The sequence below is a fragment of the Anolis carolinensis genome, chromosome 6 (assembly GCF_035594765.1).
Source record: "Anolis carolinensis isolate JA03-04 chromosome 6, rAnoCar3.1.pri, whole genome shotgun sequence".
Classification (NCBI taxonomy): Eukaryota; Metazoa; Chordata; class Lepidosauria; order Squamata; family Dactyloidae; genus Anolis; species Anolis carolinensis.
Window position 1 is genome coordinate 19,145,978 of NC_085846.1, and position 26,612 is coordinate 19,172,589.

Sequence of the window (26,612 nt, forward strand, 5' to 3'; positions counted from 1 at the left end):
TAAAATGATCCAAGTTCTGGAGGTCAAGCCCTTTGTATACCTGCTTTGGGAACTATATATGCTTAGCCTAGAGAAGAGAAGGTTAACAGAGTACACATTAAAGTAAAGGTTTTCCCCCGACATTAAGTCTAGTTGTGTCCAACTCTGGCAGTTGGTGCTCATCTCCATTTCTAAGTCGAATAGCCGGCATTGTCCATAGACACCTCCAAGGTCATGTGGCAGGTATGATTGCATGGAGTGCCGTTACCTTCCCGCCAGAGTGGTACCTATTGATCTCAAGTCTGCATATTTTTGAACTGCTAGGTTGGCAGAAGCTGGGGCTAACAGCAGGAGCTCACCCCACTCCCCGGATTTGAACCACCGACCTTTTGGTCAGCTAGTTCAGTAGCTGAGCCGTTTAATCTGCTGTGCCACAGGGGTACACATTAGCTATATTTAAATATTTGAAATGAGATCATATTGAAGATAGCATCAGCTTGTTTTCTGCTACTCCAGACATGAAGCAATAGATTCCAACTGCAGGAAAAAACTTTCCACCTAAACTCCTGACAGTAAGAGCTCTTCGACAGTGGAATATGCTGACTCAGGGTGGTGGAATCTCCTTCCCTGGAGGTCTTTAAACAGGCTGGATGGCTATCTATCAGGAGTGCTTTGATTGTGTTTCCTGCATGGCAGATGGTTGGACTGGATGGCCCTTAGGGTGTTTTCCAACTCAATGATTTTATGAAAGATTCATAATGTGATACTGCTTTCAGAGATCTGTTGTAGCAAGATGGCTATGCACTTTAAGAGTGAAATTAGTCATATATGCTCTGAACTTGATGTTTTCACTGATATGGTTCCAATGGATATGTTCAGATTGCCAACTAGGAATTTCAATTCCCCTGAGAGTCTGAACAAAATGCTCTGGGGTGCAGCTGGTCTGCTTGGTTCCTTATCATTGCTCATTTCTTCCAATGGCAAATAACTAGGGAAATGCAGGTGCAATAGGCAGATAATAGCCCTTTAGGAAAAGCTTGGCTCTGGTTGCTTTGAAAGGGGTGGGGACTGGGATCCCATTTATTAAACAGGGCCCTTTTATCTGAAATGACTGGTTCATTTTACCTAGTAGTTAATATTTCCTTGAGAAGGTTCTGCCCGCATAGGTGGCAGAAACATAATTTTGGATGAAGCCGATTTCATAGAACAATGATTGAGGAATCACTAGATATAGTATTTTGGATTGCAATCCCCACAAACCCCTCTTGCTACTGCTTGGAACTGATGGGAATTGTAAACCTATACATCAGAGTCATGGCACTGTAACTTCAGGGGTGGTTTTAGCTTTTGAAATTGCTTTGCTCATGGAGATGGATCATCTCTGTTGGGTTAGAGAGACTCAGAGTGTGAGTCTCAGTTGCTTTTGATGGCAATGATCATATTTTGCTGGACCAGTTCCACCAGTTGGAAGCAGAATGAATTATGGTGTAATCTTTTAAGACCATTCGGAGGAAACTCTTCACCAGACGTTCTCAGTAAAATGTTTGTGACACCAAAAGAAAGAGTTGTATATGATATGTCGTGGCCCCACTCCAGTGCCAAGATTATAATTAACTTTGTGCCAAGTCAAAACCTTTTTTCTAGGCTGGTTGGTTCAAAAGTATGGACTTCATTGCACCCTTTTATTATCTCATTGCAATCATGTTCTTTGAGGAAAAAGAAACCTGCAATTATTGGAACAATCGCTTTTACACCTCATTGCAACAAAACCAACAATACTGTTCTTCCTTGGGCAACCCTGTGAAAAGGGCTAGATGTTTTGCCAATTTGCTCCAGTTTTCATAATGGTCAAAATACAGCTACAGCTGTTAAAAGGTAACACATTTCCAAACTCTTCTGGATTTTCTGTGAAACTTGGTAGTTTCCCACCCAGATATGAGTTCAAGGAAGGAGGGAGTATAGATAAAGAGCAGGATTGTGCAAGAATACAGAAGTTTCCCTGTGGTCAGTGACAACCATGATGCTGATAACCAGCTAGCCTACCAACGAATGTACTTTGGTATTTATGTTATTTGTGTCCCATTTCTTAGATCCGTTGTCTCCTAAAGTGGTCCAAGTGACCCTGTTTTTCTTTTGCCTTTCATGCACTCATTTGTGTTTAACGGCAGCCAGAATAATCCAATTCCTGCTCCTTCTTTTGAAAGGTCTCAAGAGCTTTAGCCTTACAATCCATTTCCTTTTCAGAGGCAGCATGATATATTGGCTTGAGCATTGAACTGACTGGAGACCAGGGTTTCTAATCCCCACTCAGCCATAGTTATCCAATGGGTGACCTTGGGCAAGGCACACGCACTCATCCTCAAGAAACTCCTTCAGAGCAACTCTTGTCAAGAAAACCTATGATAGAGTCACTATTAATTGGAAAAGTTTGAAGGTACATAACAGTCCAATGCAATGCAGATGTTCAGGAATACATCTGGATCTGCTGTTCAGCAATCGAACCGGATACGATTGCATTGGTTGGGTTTTTTCTGCAACTCTTGGCTGTTACTGGGTTGTTAAAAGTTTTCTGGGCTGTCTGGCCATGTTCCAGAAGCATTATATCCTCTGAGGATGCCTGCCATAGATGTGGGCAAAACGTCAAGAGAGAATGCTTCTGGAACATGGCCATACAGCCTGGAAAACTCACAACAACCCAATGATTCCAGCTATGAAAGCCTCTGACAACACATTGAACATCTCTTGAATGAATCTGATTATTTGTCAGATTCAATGAAATCCTGTCCCATAACAACTAGAAATTCTTCTGGCTTAAACATTTTAGTCAGCCAGACCTCTAATCTTTTACATTTTGCTTTGTTGCCTATAGACTAAAAACATGTTGTTGTTATTTTTTTTAAAAAACAAACAAAAACAAAACCTCGCATCCAAATAGAGATTTTTGGTTCTGGGATTTGCATCTAAAAGTGAGACTTTCACCATGCAATTTAAGAATGAACTCATGCTTAAGTAGTAGTACAATTTATGTTGCCATTTATTTGGATCATGCTACTATCCCCCTACAGTAAACCCATTGAATCAGGAGCTCAGTGGTAAGTCAACAAATAACATGCCTACCTGTATTTTATAATGTGTTTTATGAATACTGATGTAAGTTAATAATAATTTTTAACTGATTTATATTGCACTGTATAATTTTTATATATGCCTTTTATTGTAAGCTGCCCTGAGTCCCCTGTTGGGTGAGAAGGGCAGGATATAAATATTGTAATAAATAAATAAATAAATAAATAAATAAATAAATAAGTAAGTAAATTCCAATGAGTCATTTAGTCTACTCTAGTTGGGCCCAATAGTGGCATTGTGGTTATAGGCCCACACATAGAAGTATGGAAATAAATATATTGGCTGTATTTAGTCCAGGGGTGGATAAACCGTGGGCTTCATGCAGCCTCCCAGTGCTGTTTTTGTGGCCTCCAGAGTGTCATTTTTTAAAAAAAATTGTTCCAAAGTGTCCCATAATGACCTCTGAAGATGTGAAAGGCATTTCTACTTGGGAGACTCCCTGCACCTCTAGGGATTGAACAGGTTTTCTGGGAGGAAAATAATTTTTTGTCTCCAAATTTTTTCTAGGGTGTTTGAGGAACAAGAAAATAAAATAAAATGAAACACAGAAACCTTCTTTGATCCCATGGAGATGGTCAGGAGCTGATGTTAAACCAAGTGATGTCTTTTTAGAACAGGAAGTTCTCCAAAAAGAAAGTTATTTCATATTATTAAAAAAGAATTCTCCTGGATCTGAAATGGCCCAGGAAGACTCATCAATATATTGAAAAGACTCCCTAAGGCTTTTGGGATGTATCTACACCGTGGAATCAATGCTTTTTGACACCACTATAGCTGTTGTGGCTCAGTGTTATGGAACCACGGGAGATGTAGCTTTACAAAGTCTTCACCTTCTCTTTTCAATGTCTCAAAAGCAATGGTTCAATCTTAAAACTGTTCTCTTTTAAATATTACATTTGTAATAAACGTAATGAGGTTTTTGGGACTACAACTTCTGGAAATCTTCCGGCTACCATAGGTTTACTACAAAGTAAGCCTTAGGGCAGTGGTTCTTAACCTGTGGGTCCCCAGGTGTTTTGACCTACAACTCCCAGCCATTTTGCCAGCTGTTAGGATTTCTGGGAATTGAAGGCCAAAACATCTGGGGACCCACAAGTTGAGAACCACAGCCTTAGGGGCAGCTACTGCTTTTCGGAGAACAAGTGATTCAAAGCTGTGACAATGCTGCTATGCCTTTAAACTATGGACACCCAAAGCCAAGGATCCTGTGAATCTATTTGACCAGGCTTCTCGTTTCATGCAAAGCTCATAGCAAAAATTGTGGCCACCCAACGAGAACACAGCTTTCTTGTTTCAGTTTTTCCATGACACAGTGGATTCGAAACTAAACCAACGTCTTCTGCCGATACGGCTGGTTCGCTTGAAGACGGCCACATGGTCTTCCCAACTGGCGGTAGCGCCACAGAGGGAGAACTTGTCAATGCCACAAAGAACCCAATGCTGGAGACACTGCAATGGGAACTCAACAGTAAAAGTGACCATGCTGCTTAAAGGGAGTACAATTGTGTAGGACCACATTCTTATTAATCCATCAGAGCAAATTGCAACCTTACCATTCTGTTCTTTTTTGTTGTTGTTGCAAAAGTCCAAACGGAAAAAAAAATCACAAACCACAAAAGAAAAGATAAAAACCACTCCTTTGCTACCGTAGATCCTGGGAGTTGTAGTTCAAAAAACATTTCTCCAAGCTGTGTTGTAGAAGCTGCTATAGGTTCCTGGGGAAGGGTAATATTAAGGATGCATCTACACTGTAAAATTAATGAATTTTATATCATTTTAACTTCCATAGTTCAAGGCTGTGGAATGCTGGGAGTTGTAGTTTGGTAAGGCACCAGCACTCCTGGGCAGAGAAGCCTTAAGTCCTTGTAAAACTATAACTCCCATAATTCCATTGCATTGAGCCATAGCAGTTGAAGTGATGTCACACTGCATTCATTCTACAGTGTAGATACACTCTTAATAGATAATTCAGATGCCCCGAGGCTGGTATCTATCGCTGGATCTATACTGCCATATAATCCAGTTTCAGAATGCAGATTAACTGCACTGAACTGGGTTATATGAATCCACACTACTATATAATCCAGTTCAATGCAGATAATCCGTATTCTGAAATGGAACTATATGGCAATGTAGATTCCCAACAAATCTGGGATGGCTAGGGAGTGATAAAGTTGAAGAAAACTGGGGTATACAAATTACACTGGAATTTTGATCTGTTAGATTTTTTCAAGCATTGAGAGTCAGAATGGTCTGTTTGTGACTTTCGGATGCTGGCTTGCAAGTGCCACCACACTTTGACAGCAGAGTCTAATGCTGAAAGGTAATAGGACTTGTAGTTTAACTACAGTTGGAAAATTGGAAGTATTCACGCTGCTTTTGTGGGTAGAACACAAATTGGGAGCCTTTGGCTCTCCAGATATTTCAGACAACATCAATTTGACCAGATGGGCAGGAGTGATGAAAGGGATTGTTGGTCTAGACAGGTGAGAAGCCAAAGGGTTTCCCATTGTTTTGTGAGTGTGTTAGATTTATAGCTGACAGTCAATTTCACATTCTTGCTGAATGCTGAAATTTAGTTGAGATAGCAGGTCAGTGATAATTTATCAGTTTAACCTATCTCAAAGAGGTGATTAAACAGCTGGCTGTAAGTGAAGGATCCCTGGAGGAAGAATGGATTAAAAAAAAATTGGTGTCCGCTGTAAAGGCACTTTGCCTGAATGATGACATATTTTAAAATATATATTATTTAAAAGCATATCTTGAAAGAAGCATTGGTTCCTTCTCCTTCAAAAGATAGCAGGGAATTGTATTTAAAACTACAACTATAGGGCTTTGGTTCCAAACTTTTTGAGCTACAATAATCTTAGAAGATTTTGGGATTTGTAGTGTCAACGTAATGTTTCCAATTGGAATGCTACAGTATACTCATATTTTATCTGAAAGCAAATTATGTTTACATCTGTCCCCTCCCCACTTTTGTTTTGATCAGCCGTGCCCCTTCTTTCTCTCAGCTCCTCTAATTTTAATGCAGGCAATGACAGCACAACATAAATGAGGTTATCCCATTTTACCACAAGCAAGTTCTAAGGATAAAGTAGATCAGTTGCCTTCTTGATCTGCAAAATAGGAACATGCATAAGGTTACATTTCCTAGCTAAGCTATTGTTTGAACCTAGTTCCTGGTGTAGTACTTCTGACATTCTGGAGAACGCAAGTGTGTCCTTGGAAATGTTAATGGACTACAACTCCCATCATACCTAGCCAAAAACAGAATATGGTGGCTGCAATCCAACATCTGAAGGGCTACAGTTGACTACCCTGGCTTATGTGATGGTTAGTGGGAGACCACCAACAAATGCCATGTAGGTACATGCTAGGAAAACCACTGCTGACTATTTCTTGCCTATGAAACCCCTATGGAATAAATGAGTCCGCCATCAGTCTAGGCGACTGAAAATAGTTATCCAACTTCAATTTGTTAGAAAATATTTAGTGCCCTCTGGTGGCTAGCTTATTACAAACTATTCAACCAATCTGAAGTCTAAAAAAACACTGACATATCTAGTTCTTTACTCCTTCTTTTCAGCTGTATGAGCAACCATGGCTATCCAGATGTTTGCGGTAAATTTCCAATTGGGAAGTGCTATTAGAACTACTATCCAGAAATATCTGGAGGACCACTGTTGCCAATCTTGATTTACATCTTCAGTTCAAAAAGAGTAGGGCATATATAATGTAATTGAGATTGAAATGGATAAGCCTTCCCTGTCATGTCACAAATAAGCATTGGAAGCTCCCAAAACTCATGGCTTCCAGTTCGTCTCCCCTAGTTCTCAGAGCGAGCAAGATGAATCTCTAAATGAGAGCCTTGCCTTGAAAATTACGCACATCTCTGTATTCTTGGCTTTCTGTTGCTGCAGGATGCTTTGGCGTGGTAAAGTCTTCAAAGCAGTGTGGAAAACTTCAACTCCCATGTCCCTTCGTAAAAGTTCAGGGAACTGGTGGTATGAGATGCAGTATTTCAAACCTGCAATTTCAGGCATTAGAAACCAGCCAGTTATTCGAATCCTATTTACAAAACCACAACTCCCAACTTACTGAAGAATGATGGAGCCATGACAATTCGATCAAAAGGCATGCTTTTTAATGCTGTCTGTCTACTTCAAACAAATGCCTTCCGATGTTCATCTAGGGAATTTCACTACTGGAAGTGCCTCGATGCCTTAAGGGAGTGATCAGTGTTCTAACAGCCCCCATTGCCTCCTCAAGTTGATATCTAGTAATGTATAATTTAGTGGAGGAGACTGGGACTGGTAGGATAAATCATGTGATGAATAGAACATCCATTTTAGAGTGGATGTGATGACAAGTAACGATGGAGAGGTATATCAAGGGGCTTACCCAGTTCCTTGTCCCAACTCAGCTCAACAAGCCTGCAATCTAAAAATCAAGGACATTTTGATCCCATCTTTTCTCTGCATAGCTCAGGGATGAACAGTGTTGTTTGCAAGTCTCAACACTGCTCATCATTTGCAGTTCACCAGTGTTGGAACACTGCAATACATGCACTCTTGTAGAAGCCTGGCTTCTTCTATTATTTATACCCTGCTTTTTCTCTCCAAAAAGATTCAAAGCAGGTTACAATAAAACCGATACAATAAAATTTAAAATCCAAAACACATACAAACATTAAAATAGAATTAAATATTAACAGTATTAAAAGTAGTTAAAAGCCTTAAAAACAGATTTAAAACCTATTGATAGCTGAAACCACAACACCCCCTAATTTGATCTTACAACCCCCTTTAAAAGCTCACCTAAATAAAAAGGTTTTAGTCAACCACCAGAAGGAAAGCAAAGAGAGGGCTATTATGGCTTCCTTGGGCAGAGAGTTCCAGAGTTGAGGGGCAGGCACCACTGAGCTTACAATAGAGGGGGGACCGAGAGAAGGGGTCTTGAAGATCTCAGGGCAGGCTTATATGAGTCAGCCAAATACCCTGGATCTGAGCTATATAGGGCTTTAAAAGTCATAACCAGCACTTTGCATTGTGCCCTGCAACAAACAGGTAGCCAGTGAAGCTGATGCAATAAGGGGGTTGTCTGTTTCCCGTAGCCAACCCGTCAGCAGCTCTTTGGACCAGATGAAGTTTCCAAGCACTCTTCACAGGTAGCCCCACAGAGAGCATTACAGTAATCCATATGGGATGAAACTGTGCCACCGTGGCCCAATCTGGCTTCTCAAGTAATGGGCACAGTTGGCACACAAGTTTTAATTGTGCAAAGGTCCTCCTGGCCACTGCAGATATCTGGGCCTCTACATTCAATACTGAAGAACCCCAAACTGTCGACCTGTCTCTTCAGGGAGAGTAGCTTCATCCAGCACAGACTGGATTTTACCCCCTTATCTGCCTTCTGATTGACCAGGAGCACCTCTGTCTTGTCTGGATTAAGTTTCAATTTGTTTACCCTCATCCAGTCCATTACTGACGATAAGCCACTGACTTAGGGTCAGAATAGCTTCCTTCACTTTAGGTGGAAATGAGTAATAGTTGGGTGTCATCTGCATATAGATGGCACCACTCCAAAACTTTGGATGACCTGTTAGTTAAACAAATGTAACATACTCTAGAGAAGCGGCCTGTGTTAGCCTTTTAGGTAATGATAGCGAAAAGTGTGGTCCTCCAGATGCTATTGAACTGAAACTTCAATCATGCCTCACAATTGCTTGTATTGATAGCAGGCACTACTCATCATGACCTAGCATGATGTAATGGTTTGAATGGTGAGCTATGGACACTAGGAAATCAGGATTCAAATTTTTCTTGGCTATGGAAACCCAGTGGGTGATATTTAGCAAGTTATTCTCTCTCAGTTTCAGAGGCTGGCAATGTTAAGCTACCTCTGAACAATCTTGTCAAGAAACATTCTTAATAGGTTCCCCTTATGGCAATCATAATTCCAAAATGATTTTGAGGGCACACAACAAAAGTCCAATAATATCAGGAAGGCCATACATTGCCCCATCCCTTCAAGGGGACAGCAAATTGTGAGCAGTCTTAAGATTTGAATACCATACAACAGTTCTTGAACTAATTGTCACATCACAATAATTCAAAACAGGCCCCCTTCATGTTTTACAGCAGAGGTCCACAACACGACAGAAAAGGGGGAAAAAAACAGCTGAACCTTTATTGTTTTCAAAACCAAAGTGAAAACAGAGCTCTGTGTGATGAGTGGGGAGGGACTTGGGTGTGTGTGTGGTCTTGCTTAGAGAGGGAAGGAGGAGAATGGGAAGCTGAACTGGTGGCAAGGAATAGTGCCATGTCTCTCTCCGCACTGGAGGATAGAAGAAGGGTGCGTGGGGGAAGGAGGAGAGGGCCGACGCAGGTTGTGCTGCTCACTCTGCTGCCCTCGGGGTCTCACTGCACTGCCTGCTCATTTGCACTGCTGCCCGAGTCCTGGGGCTTCATCACATCTGGGAGCTCTGGGGGGCTGGAGAAGGGATCGATGCGGAGGGGCTCAAAGGCATCTTCTAGAAGAGAAAGAGAAGAGACAACAAGGTCAGCTCCTATAATAATAATAATAATAATAATAATAATAACAACTTTATTTTTATACCCCGCCCCATCTCCCCGAAGGGACTCGGGGCGACTTACATGGGGCCTTGCCCGATAAAACAATCAAATATCAAAACACAGCAATAAAACAGTTATCCAATAAAAACTGCTGTATAACTGGTTATTATAAGTCCGAAACCACAAATCACATTTGATTCAAGATTACTGCAAGCCCACTGTGATTCTAATCATATAGGCCTAAACCAATTTACACATCTTTCTTAAAAATAATAGAAATTTTGTCCACATTGTTCTCACAACTTAACATTATTCACAAAGATTGGGGCAGAGAACCCAACTGAAAAGTTCTCCACCTCAATTTGGTATTATCTCCTTGTACTGTCTTATTTGACTAGATGGCAATGGAACCACACCAGCTAATATCAGCCAGTCCCAGAACTTGCAAATATTTGGCTTCCTTGGAGAATAGCTGGATATGGCAAAACCAGTACTCCAACCACCGTGGCCACATGGCTTCTCATTTTGCAGAGGAAGCAAGCTAGACATGCTTACTACTGACTGGAGATCCCTCTCCTTGCTAATTTCCAGATGTGATGCTTAGTAGGAAAGCTTTGTGAAATATGCGAGGAACCTATCTGGGCTGAATAAGGCCCTCAAGCCAGAGACTGCTGGGTCCTGACATCAGACAGTTGGATGCAGGTGAAATTATTAGAGCATCTCTTTGTTTAACCTCTCCCAGGCTGTTGGAGACTATTCTATTTTTATTTGTACTGTGATACAGCAGATGCGGAGATGCAGCAGAAAAGAAGAAGCAGGGGTGTTTCATCACACCTGCTCAGAAACCTGTTTTCTTTGGCTAACTCAGTGTCACCTAGTAGCAGCCATTCCATTAGATTCCCTGGTTTCCACTCCAGCTGCTTGTTTGACAAGAGCGCTGCTTGAATGTCATCCCCTTACCTTTTCCTCCCTATGTGTGACTTTTTTTCTTTTTGTGCTGTGCTTGAAATCCCAAACTACCTGTTTTTGTATGAATTTTTCCAATGAAAAGCATGGTCATTCTCCCATAACTCTTCCATCCTCAGAGCTCCTCCTGTCCTTTCAAGTGCAGTTGAGGAATGAACATAGGCAAGGCTCTCTTCAGCGGAGGTACCCCAGTGATGGACTTTTTAAAGATAGGCCAGACTTCTGTGAAAGCACTCTATCCTGTCACACGATGCCACTTACCACTGATTCTGAAGGCCAAGCCAACTGTCGCGGGGGCCTGGGGTCGTGCTGTCTGACTGGTGAAACCGCAATCTCCGAGAGTTTTGGTGTCATCCAACAGCTGGTCCTCCTGGACAATGAGGCCATTCACACAAGGAAGAAAAAAGAACTCTTAGCAACACATAGAGATTTTACTCGTCTGGTCATCAAAGGTAAGTTACCCCTAGGATGCATTGGTCAGAAGCAACACATACAGAGAAATCAGGATTCTGTTGTATCTGCTTGTGTGTGCAGCCAGGAAGTAGAACAGAGGAATGAAGAATACTGAGCAGAATGAGGCCCTGAGGCTAGCAAAGCTAATTCCTGATTGACTAGCAGATTAGCAGATGCAGCATTGAATATAAAGTCACCATGTTTGTTGATCCAAGACATTATGCTCTAGAGGGGTGATAGGAGAGGAAACCTGCCTGTACATGGGCAGTGACATCACTTTGAGAACTAATGATGAATGAAGTTTTCCTGATGCAACCAACATCATAGCTGATAAGTCAAACAATACTTAGCCCCCAAAAGAACAATACCAAGAGGAGAGTAGGGTGACAGATGCCCAGGTGGCCTTGGTTCTGTGGTGATTATCCCATAGGTTGAGTGGTTCTCAACCTGGGCCACCCAGATGTTTTTGGCTTTCAACTCCCTGAAATCCCAACAGCTGGTAAACTGGCTGGGACTTCTGGGAGTTGTAAGCCAAAACATCTGGGGACCCCAGCTTGAGAACCACTGCCATAGATAGAAAGGGCAGAGATCTGCACACATAGGATTACAGCAGGCCTGCACTACCTGTGGCCCTCCAGGTGTTTTGGAAGCTAGAAGCTAGAGCTTCTAGGAGCTGGAGTTCCAAACATCTGGAGGGCCACAGGTAATGCAGGCCTGCACTACAGCATTAAGGAAGGGCTACAAAGGCTCCTTGGGTACTCACTGGGGATTTTGATATCCTTCCCACCATGGACACCAAAATCTTTGAAAGCTCAAATTTCATTATAAGCAATACCACTGAAAAGCAGTGTTCTTTATATAAAATGGCAAAAAATCAAGGTTTGTTTTTAATCGCTAGTACGAGATTAAAAAGAAAGGATTTCTGAACACAAAGATCTAGTCAGACTAAATCACCATTTCGTCTAAAAGGAGGAAGTGGCATGGAGATGCAGAACATGTATGAATTATTAGAAGGTTGTCTGAGTTTAAAAGGAATCTCCCAGCCCTAGTGAACGTTTCATGTTGCATATGTTGAAAAGAAAGGGGGCTAGACAGGTCAGTTTCATTTGCAGGCCACTTCTAGCCTCAAAGACTTCTAATTTCCAACCACTGTTTTATAGAAACACTTGTTTAGATGGCTGCATACATCTTTTGATAAGTAGGTGCACACTTGTTCCACTGCTGGAACACATACATAATAAATATACAGCATTTAGTTTTTATGATGTTTAAGAAGTGAAGTCTGAACTTATCTTAATACACATACAAGAGCAAATATGGAAAGTTTTCTAAATTACACTTAAAGACAAGCCAACCCCAATGTTACACAACAATCCAAGGGAGATGGCTTTGGGCTATTCTTGCCATTGTAGATTTGGGGCAACTTTCTGTCATACCTTATACAACCTCTGTTCTTCTGGAGGTCTCTTAAGAATCCCCTCAACAATTCTTTTCAGCTCATACACTGTACTGGATTCCTTGGCGTCTGTGAAGATGGTTGTCTTGTTATGTCGGATCATTAGAAAGACGTCCTGTGAGGGGGAGCAAAGACCAGCAATAGGTGGTTATTCTTAACAGTACACCGTGTTTAATAGCTAAACACACTTTAGTAGTACATCATCTTCATCATAGCCTGTCACTCATGGCCAAGGATGACTGCCTTCCAAGTGTAGAGTCTTGGCGGTGGGTACATAGGCGATTGTAGATACCTATTCTTGATTCCCATGTTCTTTAGCAGTGAGGACATCAGATGCAAGCTATTTGTGGCTTACAATATAGAGGTGTGTGCATCTAACATTCAACCCTTCAGGAGAATCCCTATCTGCTTTCTTGAAAGCAATTTTTACCTGTCACAAGTTCCCCAGTAAATTGCTATTTAAAAAACTGAGTAAAATGTCTTAGTTATAAGAAAAAAACCTAACAGCAGACCCAACTTATTTGTTGATATAAACCCTGTATTGTCTGCTGTAGCAGGAAGAAGTCTCTTTACCCTCCATCAGAGGCACCAAGAATTCACCATGAATCTTTCTGCATGCAAAGCAAGTTCATTACTACTGAGCCATGAGCTTGAGACCTTGGGGTCATACAATTGACTCAGGTATCTGTAAGATGCCAGCACAATCCTACAGAGAAAGACAAGCAAAGCATTAGAGAGACAATTCCCAAAACAAGGGGAACTGCTTGTACACATTATCTTGCTCACAGATAAGACTGAAATGATTACATTCAGCCCCAGAGATCTTTGGCTGGATCTGTACATGCAGCAGAAGATGGTGGAATAAATGGAACCATCAAGAATGCAGGTGGAGAAATTTCTTTATACTGTATTTATTTTTACTTCATCCTTTGGCTTCAGAGGCTCCCAGCGCAACTTTCAACAATTAGCAGAATGTGGGATCTTGTCTGCAGGCATCTAATCTAAATTTAAGCTATGTCACACAAATGATATGAGGAGGGAGAAGAAAGTTCAGGTGACTGTTCTTAGAATATCAATCTGGATAGAAATAGCTGAGATAGCCTGCTAGAATGACTGTCACTGGTTGAAAAAAAGAAAGAAAAGAAAACCGATATGTTTGCAGCCTCATATCCCTCATTCTTTAAGTGGCAGAGCCCAACATAAATCATGGGTCCTTCAGATGTGTTTGATGACAACTACAATCATCCAGTGATCATGCTAGATGGGGTGCCAGTTCAGGACACCCATAGGGCCCTGGGCTAGAAAAAGGCCACCTGAAAGCTTGGGCAGGCAAACTTTAGTCCTACAAATATTTTGGTTAAAAATGCTCATAGCCCCTTGTAATTGGATATACAGGGAAAGACTGATGGCATCTAAAGGTCAACACATCTGTAAAGCACATGTAGTCCCATTTCTGAAGGATGAGGAAAAAATTAGAACAACTTTTTTCTTGTCAAGCTTAGGTGCTGTAAGTAGCATCTTGTTTTAAGAAACTACTTATATCCCCATTATGTGCAAATAGCTAAATGCACCTGATTTTCTTCAGCATCCTCTGTTACCTGAAATATACTCTAATGTAATTTCCACTGGCATCCCACAAATATTCTTACTGTTTTTGTCAAAATGCAGAATCAGACATGAGAAATGCTTATCAATTCATTTTAACCTGACCAGTGAATTGGAATACAAAATCCTATTCCTTTCCTACTTATCAATATTACCTTCAGCATAAGCTGCCATACAAAATTTCTGAACATAGACCCAGAGCTTAGAATTTTTTCCTGGCTACATTACCCTAAAAGATTGTAGGATTGAAATTAAAGTCCCTCAATCCTCATTGTGTGTTCATCTAGTTAATATTTTCCCTTATATAATATCAAACTATTAGAACAAGACAGCAGGAGTTGACATTAAGAACAGCCACAAGGCCTTCAACCAAACTGGGCCGAGACAGCATAAACAAACTGACCTGGATGTGGCTCTCTAAATATTTTGGACTTCAGCTCCCAGAAGTCCCATCAGCATGGCTTATTGTAAAGGACTGTGTGAAGTGTCATCCAAAACAATGGTTTAAAATCTATAATCCCTGAATTCAAGTATCAAACATAATAATAATAACTTTATTTATATCTCACCCTATCTCCCCGAGGGGACTCAGTATGGCTTATAAGAGATACTGACAAACATTCAATTGTGTGAGAAGCTGAACAAAGAGAAAAATAACCAATCCCCTAAATCCCAAAAGCGAATCCACTTTGCCTTTGTAAGGTCTCCTTGAGTCCTCTTTGGGGTTGAGAAAGGCAGGATACAAGTATGGCAAATTAATAAACAATATATTATATTACAACATTATTAATATGACATACAATATACCAGCACTATTACATTACAATGTTATTATTTCTATATATTATTATATTGTATATATTGAGAGGCTCCCAAGTGATGTTGCAGGAGACATGATGGAATTGTGTCTTCCTGGCTGCCCCTTTATAATAAATAAGCATTTAAACATTTTGTAAGCTGCCCCGAGTCCCTTTGGGGAGAGGGGGCGGGATATAAATGAATGTGTTGTCGAAGGCTTTCATGGCCGGAATCACTGGGTTGCTGTTTCCGGGCTGTATGTCCATGTTCCAGAAGCATTCTCTCCTGATGTTTCTCAGAATGTTGCAACTGACCACCTTGATTAGCATTGAATATCTTTGCAGCTTCAAAGCTTGGCTGCTTCCTGCCTGAGGGAATCCCCATTTTTGAGTGTTTTTCTTTATTTACTATCCTGATTTTAGAGTTTTTTAATTCTCATTCTTTAATAATAAAGAAAAGGGGAATTCCAGACACGAAACAATCAGGGCCAGCTAACATCTCCCAACAAAGGGTTCCCCCAGGCAGGAAGCACCAAGCTATGAAACTGCAAGGCTATTCAATGCTAATCAGGGTGGTCAACTGCAACATTCACACTTGCCTCAAACAGTCAAGAGTTCTTCCTCCCACCCTGGGCACTACACAGATATATAAACTCCACTTGCTTAGTTTCCAACAGACCTCACAGCCTCTGAGGATGCCTCCAAATAGATGTGTGTGAAATATGAGAGAAAGCTTCTGGACCATGGTCATACAGGCCAGAAAACTCACAGCAACTCAGATATAAATAAAGTGTTATTATTATAAAGGAGGGAAAGAGCACTCAAGTGTTTGTCTTCCAAAAAAGGAAACAGCATTGAGCCCCCCCCCCCCCAAATGTGGGTGAGTACAGGCATGCCTGTGTTGAAGGAGGGGGAGAAAATGGTTGCCTCTAACAATATATGAGTCAAAGAAAGAAACTGGAAACTGATTGTCTTAAATGGGCGCTGGGGAAGAGGCTGAAGGTATGTGTTTGTGAGTTCAGAAGGAGAGAGGCAGGAGGAGAGAGGAAAAAGGAAGGCCTCACCTGAGTGGAGAGACCCAGGTGAAAGCAAGGGAGGAGGAAGTGGATGCAAGGAGCCCAGCATAACAGCTCTGTTGGTATTCTTCTTCCTCTTAGAAGGGCATTGCATTGCTAATGACAGCCTCCTCGTCCCTCCCTATGGAAGCTCCCCCTTCCTTTTTACTCACCATTTCTGCAGCAGCAACCTCTCAGCCCAGAGCCCCCCAGAGAGGAAGAAAAACCAGCCAAAAAAACCCCCTGTATCCCAACATGCACCGCAGCCCCGGTTTTACAGGGAAAGCAGCTATTGCGCACGCGCACTCGTACCCGGAAGGCCGAGGCGCCCTTTCATGGCGGAAGGAGAGGGTTAGAAACCGAAAGGGACTCACAGGAGGCACCAGAGAAACCATCGAGATTGGGAGAGGCGGGGCCGGCGCCGGCCCGATAGGGCTCCCCGCCATCTTGGAAAGGGCCCGCTATAACACTGCCACCACCTAGAGAAGGTCTCCTCCTTCTTGGGAACCCGGCGTCCTCTAACGTTTTTCCAACGGTCTCCGGTTTTTATAGCTGCCGCGCGCTATTCGGTCTCCATGGCAACGAAGGAAAGAATGTTCCCGCCATTTTGGGGAGGTCAAGTATGCACCCTGTTGTCCCACTACTAGGGCGAATGAGAACGACATTGCCTCGGAGACATGTTGGGAAGGTCGCTTCCGGTCTGCTCCAGATGACGTAACAGCTTCACCCGAATGCCTGCAGGAGAGTAAAGACTTCCCTTGTGATGCAAGGGCAAGCTGAAGCTGCTGTCGCCATCTTGAAATGGGCGTTAAAGGCGGGGAAGAGCCGCCATTTTGTAGTTCTGCTTTAAAAAAAAAACTATGAAGAGTTTGGCTCTTGTATAAGCACTTTAGTAACAATATATAATAATAATAACAACATAAACAACAACAATAATAATTAACAACAAGAACTCACAGCACTAATGAAAATGAGTACACTTCTTTTCAGCATTAGTTAGTCTTCCATCCTGACCCTGATTAGCTTCTAATATTAGACAAGATCTGGTGCCTTTTGAGCAGGCGTGGGCAAACTTCGTCTCTCCGGGTGTTTTGGACTTCAACTGCCCTAATTCCTAACAGCCTCAGGCCTTTTTTTTTCCCTCTCAGCTGCTCAAGTTATAAGATAACCAATCAACCGCTGCATAGCTAATATTAAAACACGACAGAAATTTAAACGCTAAGATTCAGGTCGTTAGGAAATTTGGGCGTTGACGTTCAAAACACCTGGAGGAAGGCCAAAGTTTGCCCATGTCTGCTATAGACAGTGGTTACTGGTTCTATAGATAGTGGAAACTGATTTCTTCCTTCTTATATTATCCCATCTTTTGAATGTTATTTTGCTTTTTAGTGTAAGTCCCATTTCCCTATGAATTTTTATCCAAAACCATTTAGCTCTTGAGCAGGTCCACCACATGTGGTAGAAAGTTCTTGTTTTTATTTATTTATTTACGTCATTTCTGTCTAGCCTTTCTCACCCAAGGGGACTCAAGGCAACTTACAGACCTGGCAAAAATTCAGTGTGAACAAAAACAACAGTACAATACAGTAAAACATAAAGCAGTTAAAAACAATTTACATTAGGCATTAAAACACATGAGACAATCTACAAAACTTAAAACATAAAGTGCATAAATCCATTAGTCCAAAAACTTTGCACATAATCCTTGATCCAGGCCACGTTGAAGCCGTAAAAACGTATTGGTTAAATGCTTGTGTGCATAGCCAAGTCTTTATCTTCTTTCTAAAGCCCAGAAGGGATGGAGCCTGCCGGATGTCGCTGAGGAGGGAGTTCCACAGTCGAGAAGCCACCATTGAGAAGGCCCTATCTCTTGTCCCCACAGCCGTGCTTGCGAGGCAGGTGGGACCGAGAGCAGGGCCTCCACAGACGATCTTAAAGTTCTAATAGGCTCATAGGAGGATATATGTTTGGACAGATAAGTTGGATCAGAACTGTTTAGGGCTTTATAGGTCAAGACCAGCACTTTGAATTGGGCTCAGAAGCATATTGGCAGCCAGTGGAGTTGACACAACAGGAGCGTAGTTTGTTCCCTGTACGCCATTCCAGTTATAAGTCTTGCTGCCGCCTGTTGTACTAGCTGGAGCTTTCGAGCCATCTTCAAAGGCAACCCCATGTAGATCATGTTGTGGTAATCCAAGCGGGATGTAACAAGAAATGTTTTTGTATACATTTCCATCATAAACACCATATTTTGCATATCTAATATAAAATCGAATAAACTGTAATTTGTTGATTTGAAGTGTCAGTCCGTTTAATGATCCGCCCCTGAGAGGGCATAATTGGAAGAAATGCGGTGTGGCAGTAGGTCAAAGAATCCTTGATGGGCTTAATGATTTAGCCAGAGTGAACACAATGGGGCAAGTCCATTGTAGATAATATGCAGTTGTAAGTGATAAGTCAATAGGAAAGGCTAGCCTGAACCCCAAGCGCTGAGCCCCAAATGCATATAGTCTGGATTTTATCAATGGGAGGAGGAAAACATCTTAGTGAAAGCAGAAAATGTATCAATGGGATGGGGGTTTTAACAGTGGTAGTAAGTGATTTCTCAATCGAGATCTGGAGATTTGTCAATGGGCTCAGGGAGCGATCCAATGTATATTTGCTGAATTGCTTCATCCCCTTTTTCCTGATCTACGTTATTGCCCAGATTTTGTACGGCACCGCAGTTTGGGGATGGAACAATTCACAGATACTGAAATTGGAGGCCCTCCAGAATATATTCCTTTATTTTTTTATTTATTTTTTTATTACAATATTTATATCCCGCCCTTCTCACCCAACAGGGGACTCAGGGCGGCTGCTGAGACTCCCACCAGGCACTCCAACAATCTTGGTCAGAGCAGAGGTTGGTCTACCCTCTGTAAGATCCTGCATTCACTTTTCCCTTTACAACTACTGGAGAATCTTAAAGGATTCCTCAGCTAGGGTTTTCCCAAAGCAATTCTTTGAACATCTATCAGAATGCGACGTCTGGAGCTCAAAACATTAGAAATTGCTGGAAGTATATCCCTCCCTAATGACATCTGGCAGGCTCCACCCCTTTTGAGTTTTAGAAAGAAAGTGAAGACCTGGCTATGTGAGCAAGCATTCAAAGAATAAGTTTTGGCTTCGACTCGGTCTGGATTAAGGTTTATGTACAAGGTTTTTGTGGATGAATGGCTCAAGTATTTTGTATTGTTTTAAATCTATATTGAATTGCTTATATTTTTATTCTTTTGTATTGTGTATTGGCATCAAATTCTGCCAGTTTTGTAAGCCACCCTGAGTCCCTTCGGGTGAGAAGGGTGGGATAGAAATGATGGAAATAAATAAATAAATAAATAAGCTTTCAATCTTGAACTCAAGAGAGAAGCTTCCATCATAATTTTGTAATCAAGGCATTCAAATGGACAGGCAGGCTCTTAACAGCTCCAAATTCTCAACATGGTTCAAGTTGTACAAATTTGACCATGAAAGGGCTATGTACCTAACCAACCTTATGTTCCCTTAACTCAGACAAGCTTTTACAGCCCTACGATTCCAAAGCATGCCCTCAGCAGTGTTGGGTGGTAGATACTCGGGCACTCCTTTGGCTTGTCAGTTATGCTTTTGTGGGGACTTAGAAATTGAAGATCTGCCCCACTACTTGTTCAGCTGCTCCTTACACTCTGCACCAAAAAATACATTCGTACGGCCTATTCTATGGTACCTACAATTGAACACGATTGCAGAAAAGATCTTCTACATCTTATCTGATTCCAACTCCGCAATCACTTATAAGGTTTCTCTCTTTACCCTGGTAGCAAACAAAATCAGGTCAAGACTGATTGTGGACATCGTAGTCGACCATGCCGGGGATGCTTTTATCTAGCCTGAGTGGGGTTGATTACCCCTAAGAGAGTCTTGCTTAAGTTTTTAACCTGATTGATCTTTTATACTGGCTTCTTACTAGTGAATGTGCAGTTCCTAGTGCACGTCGCACTTGCATCACTGCATTTCACGAAGTATATTTTGCACGCTCTGTTTTATCCTGCTTGCATCCTGCTTTTAACTGTTGGATTTTACAGTTTGTATAGATGCTTGTTAGATATTGTTTCTGTTGGTGTAAATGCATATGACCATTGGTCAAAGCATTAATACATTTATTGATTGATCTGTTGTGACGGGATTATGTAGGGTCCATTTCATATAACTCAATTTGGGTGTCATATAATTCATGATTCGGGGAGTCCAATTTCCCAATAACATTCTCACACAACACAGACTTTATCATATGAAGCCACTACTCCACATTCAAACAAACAAACAAACAAAAACTTGCTTCTGTAGTGCAGTGTAACACAGCCCAGCAAAAGCGGCATCACAAAACTGCTGCAGGATGCTAATAGAAATATGTCTGAGCATCTGGTATTTAAATTTCTATTATTAAAGCCAATATTTAACACACGAGAAGAAAGGAGAGTCAGATGTGTAACTTGTTACAAGATAATGGCAGACAGATGTGACTGCATTTATATTATCTGCCAGCAAGTGGCAGCAAGGGCAATACTGTTTTATATTTATATATTGTTTTATATTGTCTAGTTTGCCTTCCATTAATTTGGCTTGCTATGTATAACTTCTTCTGAAACTTTGGGTCCTGATCATGAATGGGGTCTCCATTGACTTACCTTGAACAAGACACACTCTCTCAGCCTCAGAGGAAGGCAAAGGCAATGCCCTTTGAACAAATCTTGCCAAGAAAACCCTAAAATCAAATTGCCTAGGGTGACCCTAATTTAGAATGAACTAACTCACAACCACAAATATGTGATAATAGGATAAATGGTTTAGATACACGCTCAGTTTTGCAATGTATTTGTACTGCTCATCTTCAGCTCATAAACAAACAGAAATAGCAGATAAATGAAAATCATACAATCCTTGAACTGTTGTTGGACTACAGTTCAAGTAGCCCCCAATAGTAATTAACTGACCAGGACTTGCAGTAAAACATCATCTGGGATTGCAGTTATCCCAGGATCTTTGCTTATAAGCTTCTTTCAGTAGAATAGTTTGGTCATTTTTCTTAAATTACCTGACATGCATGATCAAATGTACCATTGTTAAATAAGAAGCATCTTGACCAGAATCTACCATGTTGTAACAGAACTGCAGAAGTTGGTTTATGCAGAACACAAAATGAATATGATGGATTAGTACATACTCAGATTTTAAATTCTGAATATTTTCTGTTGTTTGAAATTGTGATAGTGCATGCACTCTTTGTGTTGCTCTCAGAGTTTGCATATTAAAGTTTCTAAATCATATCACTGATCATAAATACCAGTTGAAATTCTTCACCAGTTGCAACTCAGTGTTTGCCTTATTATGTATTCATGCTTTAAAATCTGCATGGGACAGGTACCAGGGGGCTTTACTAAATTTCATTTTATTGATTTCTGTAGAACTTTCTACTTTAAGTCCTTTTGGATTCTGTTCCCATCTTCCAGTGCACTCTCCCAGTTTTGTGTCATTATCAAATTTGATAAGGAGAGTAAAGAGACACCCTTCTAGTCTGAAGTGTATCTATTGGTGATAACTCTTTGAGCAAGGTTTTCTAATAAATGTATTTATTTCATGTCAAAAGCATTGCATAATAAATACATTTAAAAAGTGATGAAATAAAGGAAATCACAAGTAGCTAAATAGTTTTAGACCAAAAGCGGGCAACGGTGACCGCATTGTCCATAGCTTTAAACAACTTCTCCTCCGTACATGAGGCAGGACATTGTGGGCAAGCATACTGTTGGGAAAATAACTGTGCTCCATGCCTTACATTTTATTCATTCATTCATTCATTCATTTATTATATTTATTTATACCTCACTTTATCTTTCCCAAAGGAGACTCAAAGCAGCTCAACAAAAAAGTATTTGCATATAATTTAAAATATACAAATATACAAACATTAAAACAGAATTAAATATGAACAGTATTAAAATTTACAAATTTTAAAATTATTAAAACAGATTCAAAGTTAAAAGCCACATCACTCTGCAAAATTGACCGTAAAAACCTTCATCTTTAATTAAAAGCCTATCTGAGTAAAAAAGATTTAAGTTTGCTGTCAGAAGGACAGCAGGGAGGGGGCCATTTTGGCTTCCTTGGGCAGGGAGTTCCAGAGCCACAGAGAAGCCACCAAGAAGGCCCGACTTCTCGTTCCCACCAACTTAGCTTGAGATAGAGATGGGACGAAGACAAGGGCCTCTCCTGAAGATCTCAGGGCCCGGGCAGGTTCGTACAAGGGGATACGGTCAGCCAAATAGCCTGGACCTTACACAATCTTTTTGAACAGCATTCATCTCTCCAGGTGTATGTGTGTGTGAAGGAGAGATAGATAGAGGGAGAAAGAAAGAGAGAGATTAATTTTTCCAGAATAGTTATTTAATTTTGCTGTTGTTATTGCAAAGATAGTCAAGTGGAATGAGGTTGATTCAAATGTGTCTATGGTGGTTATTCCTTTAAAACCTCTATAATTTCTTGAGAGTTTTTCCCCCCTAATGCATTGTTTCAAATCACTCCAGCCAGCCATGTATGGAAAGCTTTCCAAAGCTTTTCCAGTGCATAACTCTTTCCTCTGTGAATCGAATTCTAGAAAGGGCAGAGAGAACCTGGCTCAGCAGGTATTCAAAGGAAATCCTTATACTACTGGTACTTAGAGCTAGGGCTATGAGTGGGCAAGCATACATATGCGGAGTTGTTTGTTCAGGTCCACAGTCACACAAGGTGGAGGATTCCTCCAGGTAGTGCCACCTTGCCAAGTTGTCTTTTGATCTGCCCACTCCGCTTCTGAGTCTTTCTAATAAATTATTAATCTGCCTGACATTGTTCCCATCTCCTGCACATTTAGACAAAACATTTGGGGGGCTTTTATCAATTACTTTGCCGAAATCCAGGTAAACGAAGTCTACATGTCTATCATTGTTGTCAGAACTGAAAAGGTCCATTATTTTCCTGCAAAAGCATATCACGCCTTGTTGGTATGAAGTACAATGCTATTGTGCACATTACAAAGGTCACAATATAATGCACCATTGACAACAAAATTCTTTCTGTCAATTTGAAATGCCAGTTTCTGGTGTTTTGTTTCTAGATAAATGGAGTGTTCAGTGTTCACAGGCCCACACCTTGGGCATGAGTTCAGCTTGCCATACAGTGTTATTATTCTGAACGACCAACACACAATCTGTATTCAAAAGATCAGTGTGTTTCCTATGCTGCTGGGGATGTTTAGAGATGTTGTCCAACCCATCTGGAAAACATCAGAATAGGGGAAAGTTAGTTTTGGGAAGTAATTTGGCTCAGAAGGTATGATTCCCAAACTGGATGAAGCCCTATTACTTGTTATTTTACAAAAATGTAATGTAGGGATAACATTGGACTACCCCACAGGGTTGTAAAGAGTACTGAGCTTTCCTAGAGGAAATCAAGGACCTATTGATTGGTCTTTTTGGGAGTCTTGAAATCTGTAGAACTCTTCAGCTCTGCAAATGAGTTGCTCTTATCCTATCAAGTTTCTTTACTATCTAGCTTTCACAATGGTATGGACAAGCCTGACTTTAGATTCAATAATGCTATATTTACTTGAGCAATGTGTCATCGAATCTAGTGAGCACCGCAACGTTCAAAACCCTGAAACCAAAAATAAATAAATAATAATAATTGCTCCTCTTTGTAATTTGGCCAAAAAAGGTGTGCATTACAATGTATGCTTGTTTAGAATTCCTTTGTTATAAACCATTGTGTTAGAGCACCAAAGCTTCCAGTGAAGGAAAAGAAAACCTTGGGGTGCAGCTATACTATAGAAAGAATTAACTTAGTTCAATGCTATGGAATTCTGAGGGCTGTATTTTACAAGGCTTTGAGCCTTCTCTGCCAAAAATACTGGTGCCTCACCAAACTACAGATCCCAGGATTGCATAGCATTGAGCCCTGGTCATTTAATTATCGATGACGTCCCTCAAAGAGGAACTGTAGGTGCACCTCCTGAAGCAACTTTTGCTTTGGCTCAGCACTAAGATTTCTGTATGACGCGAATCTAATACACATCCCATTTTTGGCAAGGTCATTTAGCCAAAAATGTTGAGCATTAGATTCAAGGAAATATGGTATATTTTAATTGGTGCAGAAGGAAGAAATCACTGCAATCAATCCCTCCTCCAAAAGAGTGGATGAGGATATCAGAAAGCTAACTATGAGAAAATAGAAATAGGTATTCACGAGAACTCCTTTAGACCAAACTGGAAGAATTCTCTCTCTCTCTCATTTTTTTTTTAAAAAAATTACAATTCAAATAAAAATAATCCTTAGCAAATCTAGACAAGCTTTTTATACCACAGGCATTTGGCGTAAGAGATATGTGTCATAATCGAGAATAGCTTTTGGTAATATATGAAATATACCATTTCATTGTAAACTATTAATAGAGAGGCAGAGAGAAAGGAGTAAGCTACAATAGTGAGTCACTGTGAATGGAAAGGCTCTTCTTGTCATCATCCAATTGTTTTCAGAAGGTAGGGGCATAAGAGATATGTCTTAATCAAGAATAGGGGTTGGCAATATATAACATGTACCATTTCATTGTAAAAATAGTTTGAGAAGCAGAAAGAAAGGAGAGAGCTACAATAGTGAGTCACTGTGAATGAAAAGGCTCTTTTTGTCATCACCCAATTGTTTTCGGAAGGCCGGGGAAATTTAATAATGTTTCTGAACCAGATCTTGGCAGTGGGGCCAGATTAAACAGTTCAGTGACTAAGGGTTCATTCACACTTTACAGTTATAATTCTACCGCCCCGCCCAGCATTTGCTTTCTAAATTGATAGCTTCATTGAGCCTAACGGATGTTGCTGAGATGATTTGTTATGAAATTTGAGGACTAGACTGTTATTTGGGGAGGACGTGGTCCTTGCAGTACTTTGGTCATAATCTGTAAACCTAAATCCCAGCATCATGAATCAAAGGGCTCTTTTACACAAAAATGCGGAAGAAACTGGAATAAAAGGGGGTGTGGCTAAATGATTTTAATGAAAATGTGACCTGATTTGTATTAACGGCTGAAAAACATGTGTTAAAAGGTGCACTTAAAATCCAATTATGGCCCAAAAATGCATGACTGTATATTCCTACTGTCAAGGAAAACACATGACTTCGTTCCTATACGCTGGTGTGGATTGCTCCAGCGCATGTCTGCATTTTAAAATCTCAAAACAGCTGACGAGGGCTGTAAAGAAATGGAGCTACAGGCACACAGGTGGCTAAATGGAAACACAATTGGAAAGCAATTCCCGCAAGAACTCTCTGCAACATTCCTTTATTCTCATATGAAATTAAACAGAGTTTGAATTTACACAGTGAGCACCAGCGTGGCAGAGAAGTGGCCCCAAAAGGAAATGGGGTTCAAGAGGGGAAAAGTAAGGCAGCAGGAGGATGAGGACAGATAATGACAAGAAATCTGCTTGTGTGTACATTAGTATATCCACATCAGCACTTATGAGGTTCAGTGCATCTCAAAGTTAATTCTTAAAAAGTAAAAGTAAACTTCTGCAAGATGTCCCCCATCCAATTTGTGGATTTCTAAAATCCTCTTTAAAATGAACATGTCAGGATGGTGGGAAAGCATTTATTGGGACTATCCATTTTTTGTCCCACTTATTTGTCCCTGATTATGAGGCTGCCTGGAAATGTTCATAAACCACTGAAAGACCTGATCACAGAACTGGATTGAAAGATTTTGCAAGGTTAAATTAAAAAAGCCCAACACTATTACAGTACAGTCAGCTCTACATGTTCACCGGAGTTATGAGCACAACACTCATAAAACAAATCAAATCAAAAAGAAGAAGAAAATGAGATAATTGCTATTTTTCATTCTAACAGAACATCTATCTAGGTCTTCCAGTCTAACTTTGTGGTTAACTTCTGCTGGAAGCTGAACATGAAATCTCATTGAATGACATGGAGATTCTTAGAGAGAACGTTTTTAATCAAACCCATGAATAATCAAATCCTCCAAAGTCAAATCACAAATGTGGAGGCTGGCTGCAATTCTTTCTTTATTGGGAGAGGAGTTTTTAAAGGATCTTCATCATCTGAGTCTCTAAATCGTTGCTCGGTCAGCTTTTGTGTAAATCTGATCCTCCCTATTCACATGCCTTTGAAAGGTCAGTCCCAGCTCTCTTGAATTGTGTCTGAAAATAAATGAGTAGATTGTAGTTCTTTACAAATCTTGAAGTGTGAGTTTCAGTGGCTTTTTCTTTTTCTTTTCACTTTGTTCTGTTTTATAAACAGCACTGGGGAAATACTTGGCTCTTTCCACAACTGTGAAGAAGCAGGAACTCTCTTATTCTCTGTGTATTGAAGTACTATAATCTCTTTATTATTGCTATGTTTATTTATACTCTGTTTTTTCCCTCCACAAGAGACTTAAAGTGGTTTTTCTCTTTCTCTCCTTCAGTCTCATACTTGACCCCACCCACCCTTCCACTATGAACCTGCTAGAGAAAGAGGTGGGTGTAGA

General features: G+C 40.7%; 1 protein-coding gene across 2 annotated transcripts; it reads right to left on the bottom strand.

Annotated features, from left to right (window-relative positions):
• Positions 1 to 9,270: 9,270 nt before the first annotated feature.
• Positions 9,271 to 16,608, bottom strand: elob (elongin B). 2 transcript variants are annotated; one of them, XM_008117544.3, is made up of 4 exons: positions 16,390 to 16,608; positions 12,539 to 12,673; positions 10,911 to 11,019; positions 9,271 to 9,640 (listed from the first exon to the last, which is right to left on the bottom strand). In XM_008117544.3, the coding sequence occupies exons 1-4, from the start codon at positions 16,459 to 16,461 to the stop codon at positions 9,528 to 9,530; spliced, it is 429 nt and encodes a 142-aa protein (XP_008115751.1). In that variant the 5' UTR covers positions 16,462 to 16,608; the 3' UTR covers positions 9,271 to 9,527. The 2 variants fall into 2 exon arrangements, with proteins under 2 accessions (XP_008115751.1, XP_003225276.1); XM_003225228.4 differs by lacking the exon at positions 16,390 to 16,608 and adding an exon at positions 16,189 to 16,346.
• Between the last annotated feature and the right edge of the window lie 10,004 nt (positions 16,609 to 26,612).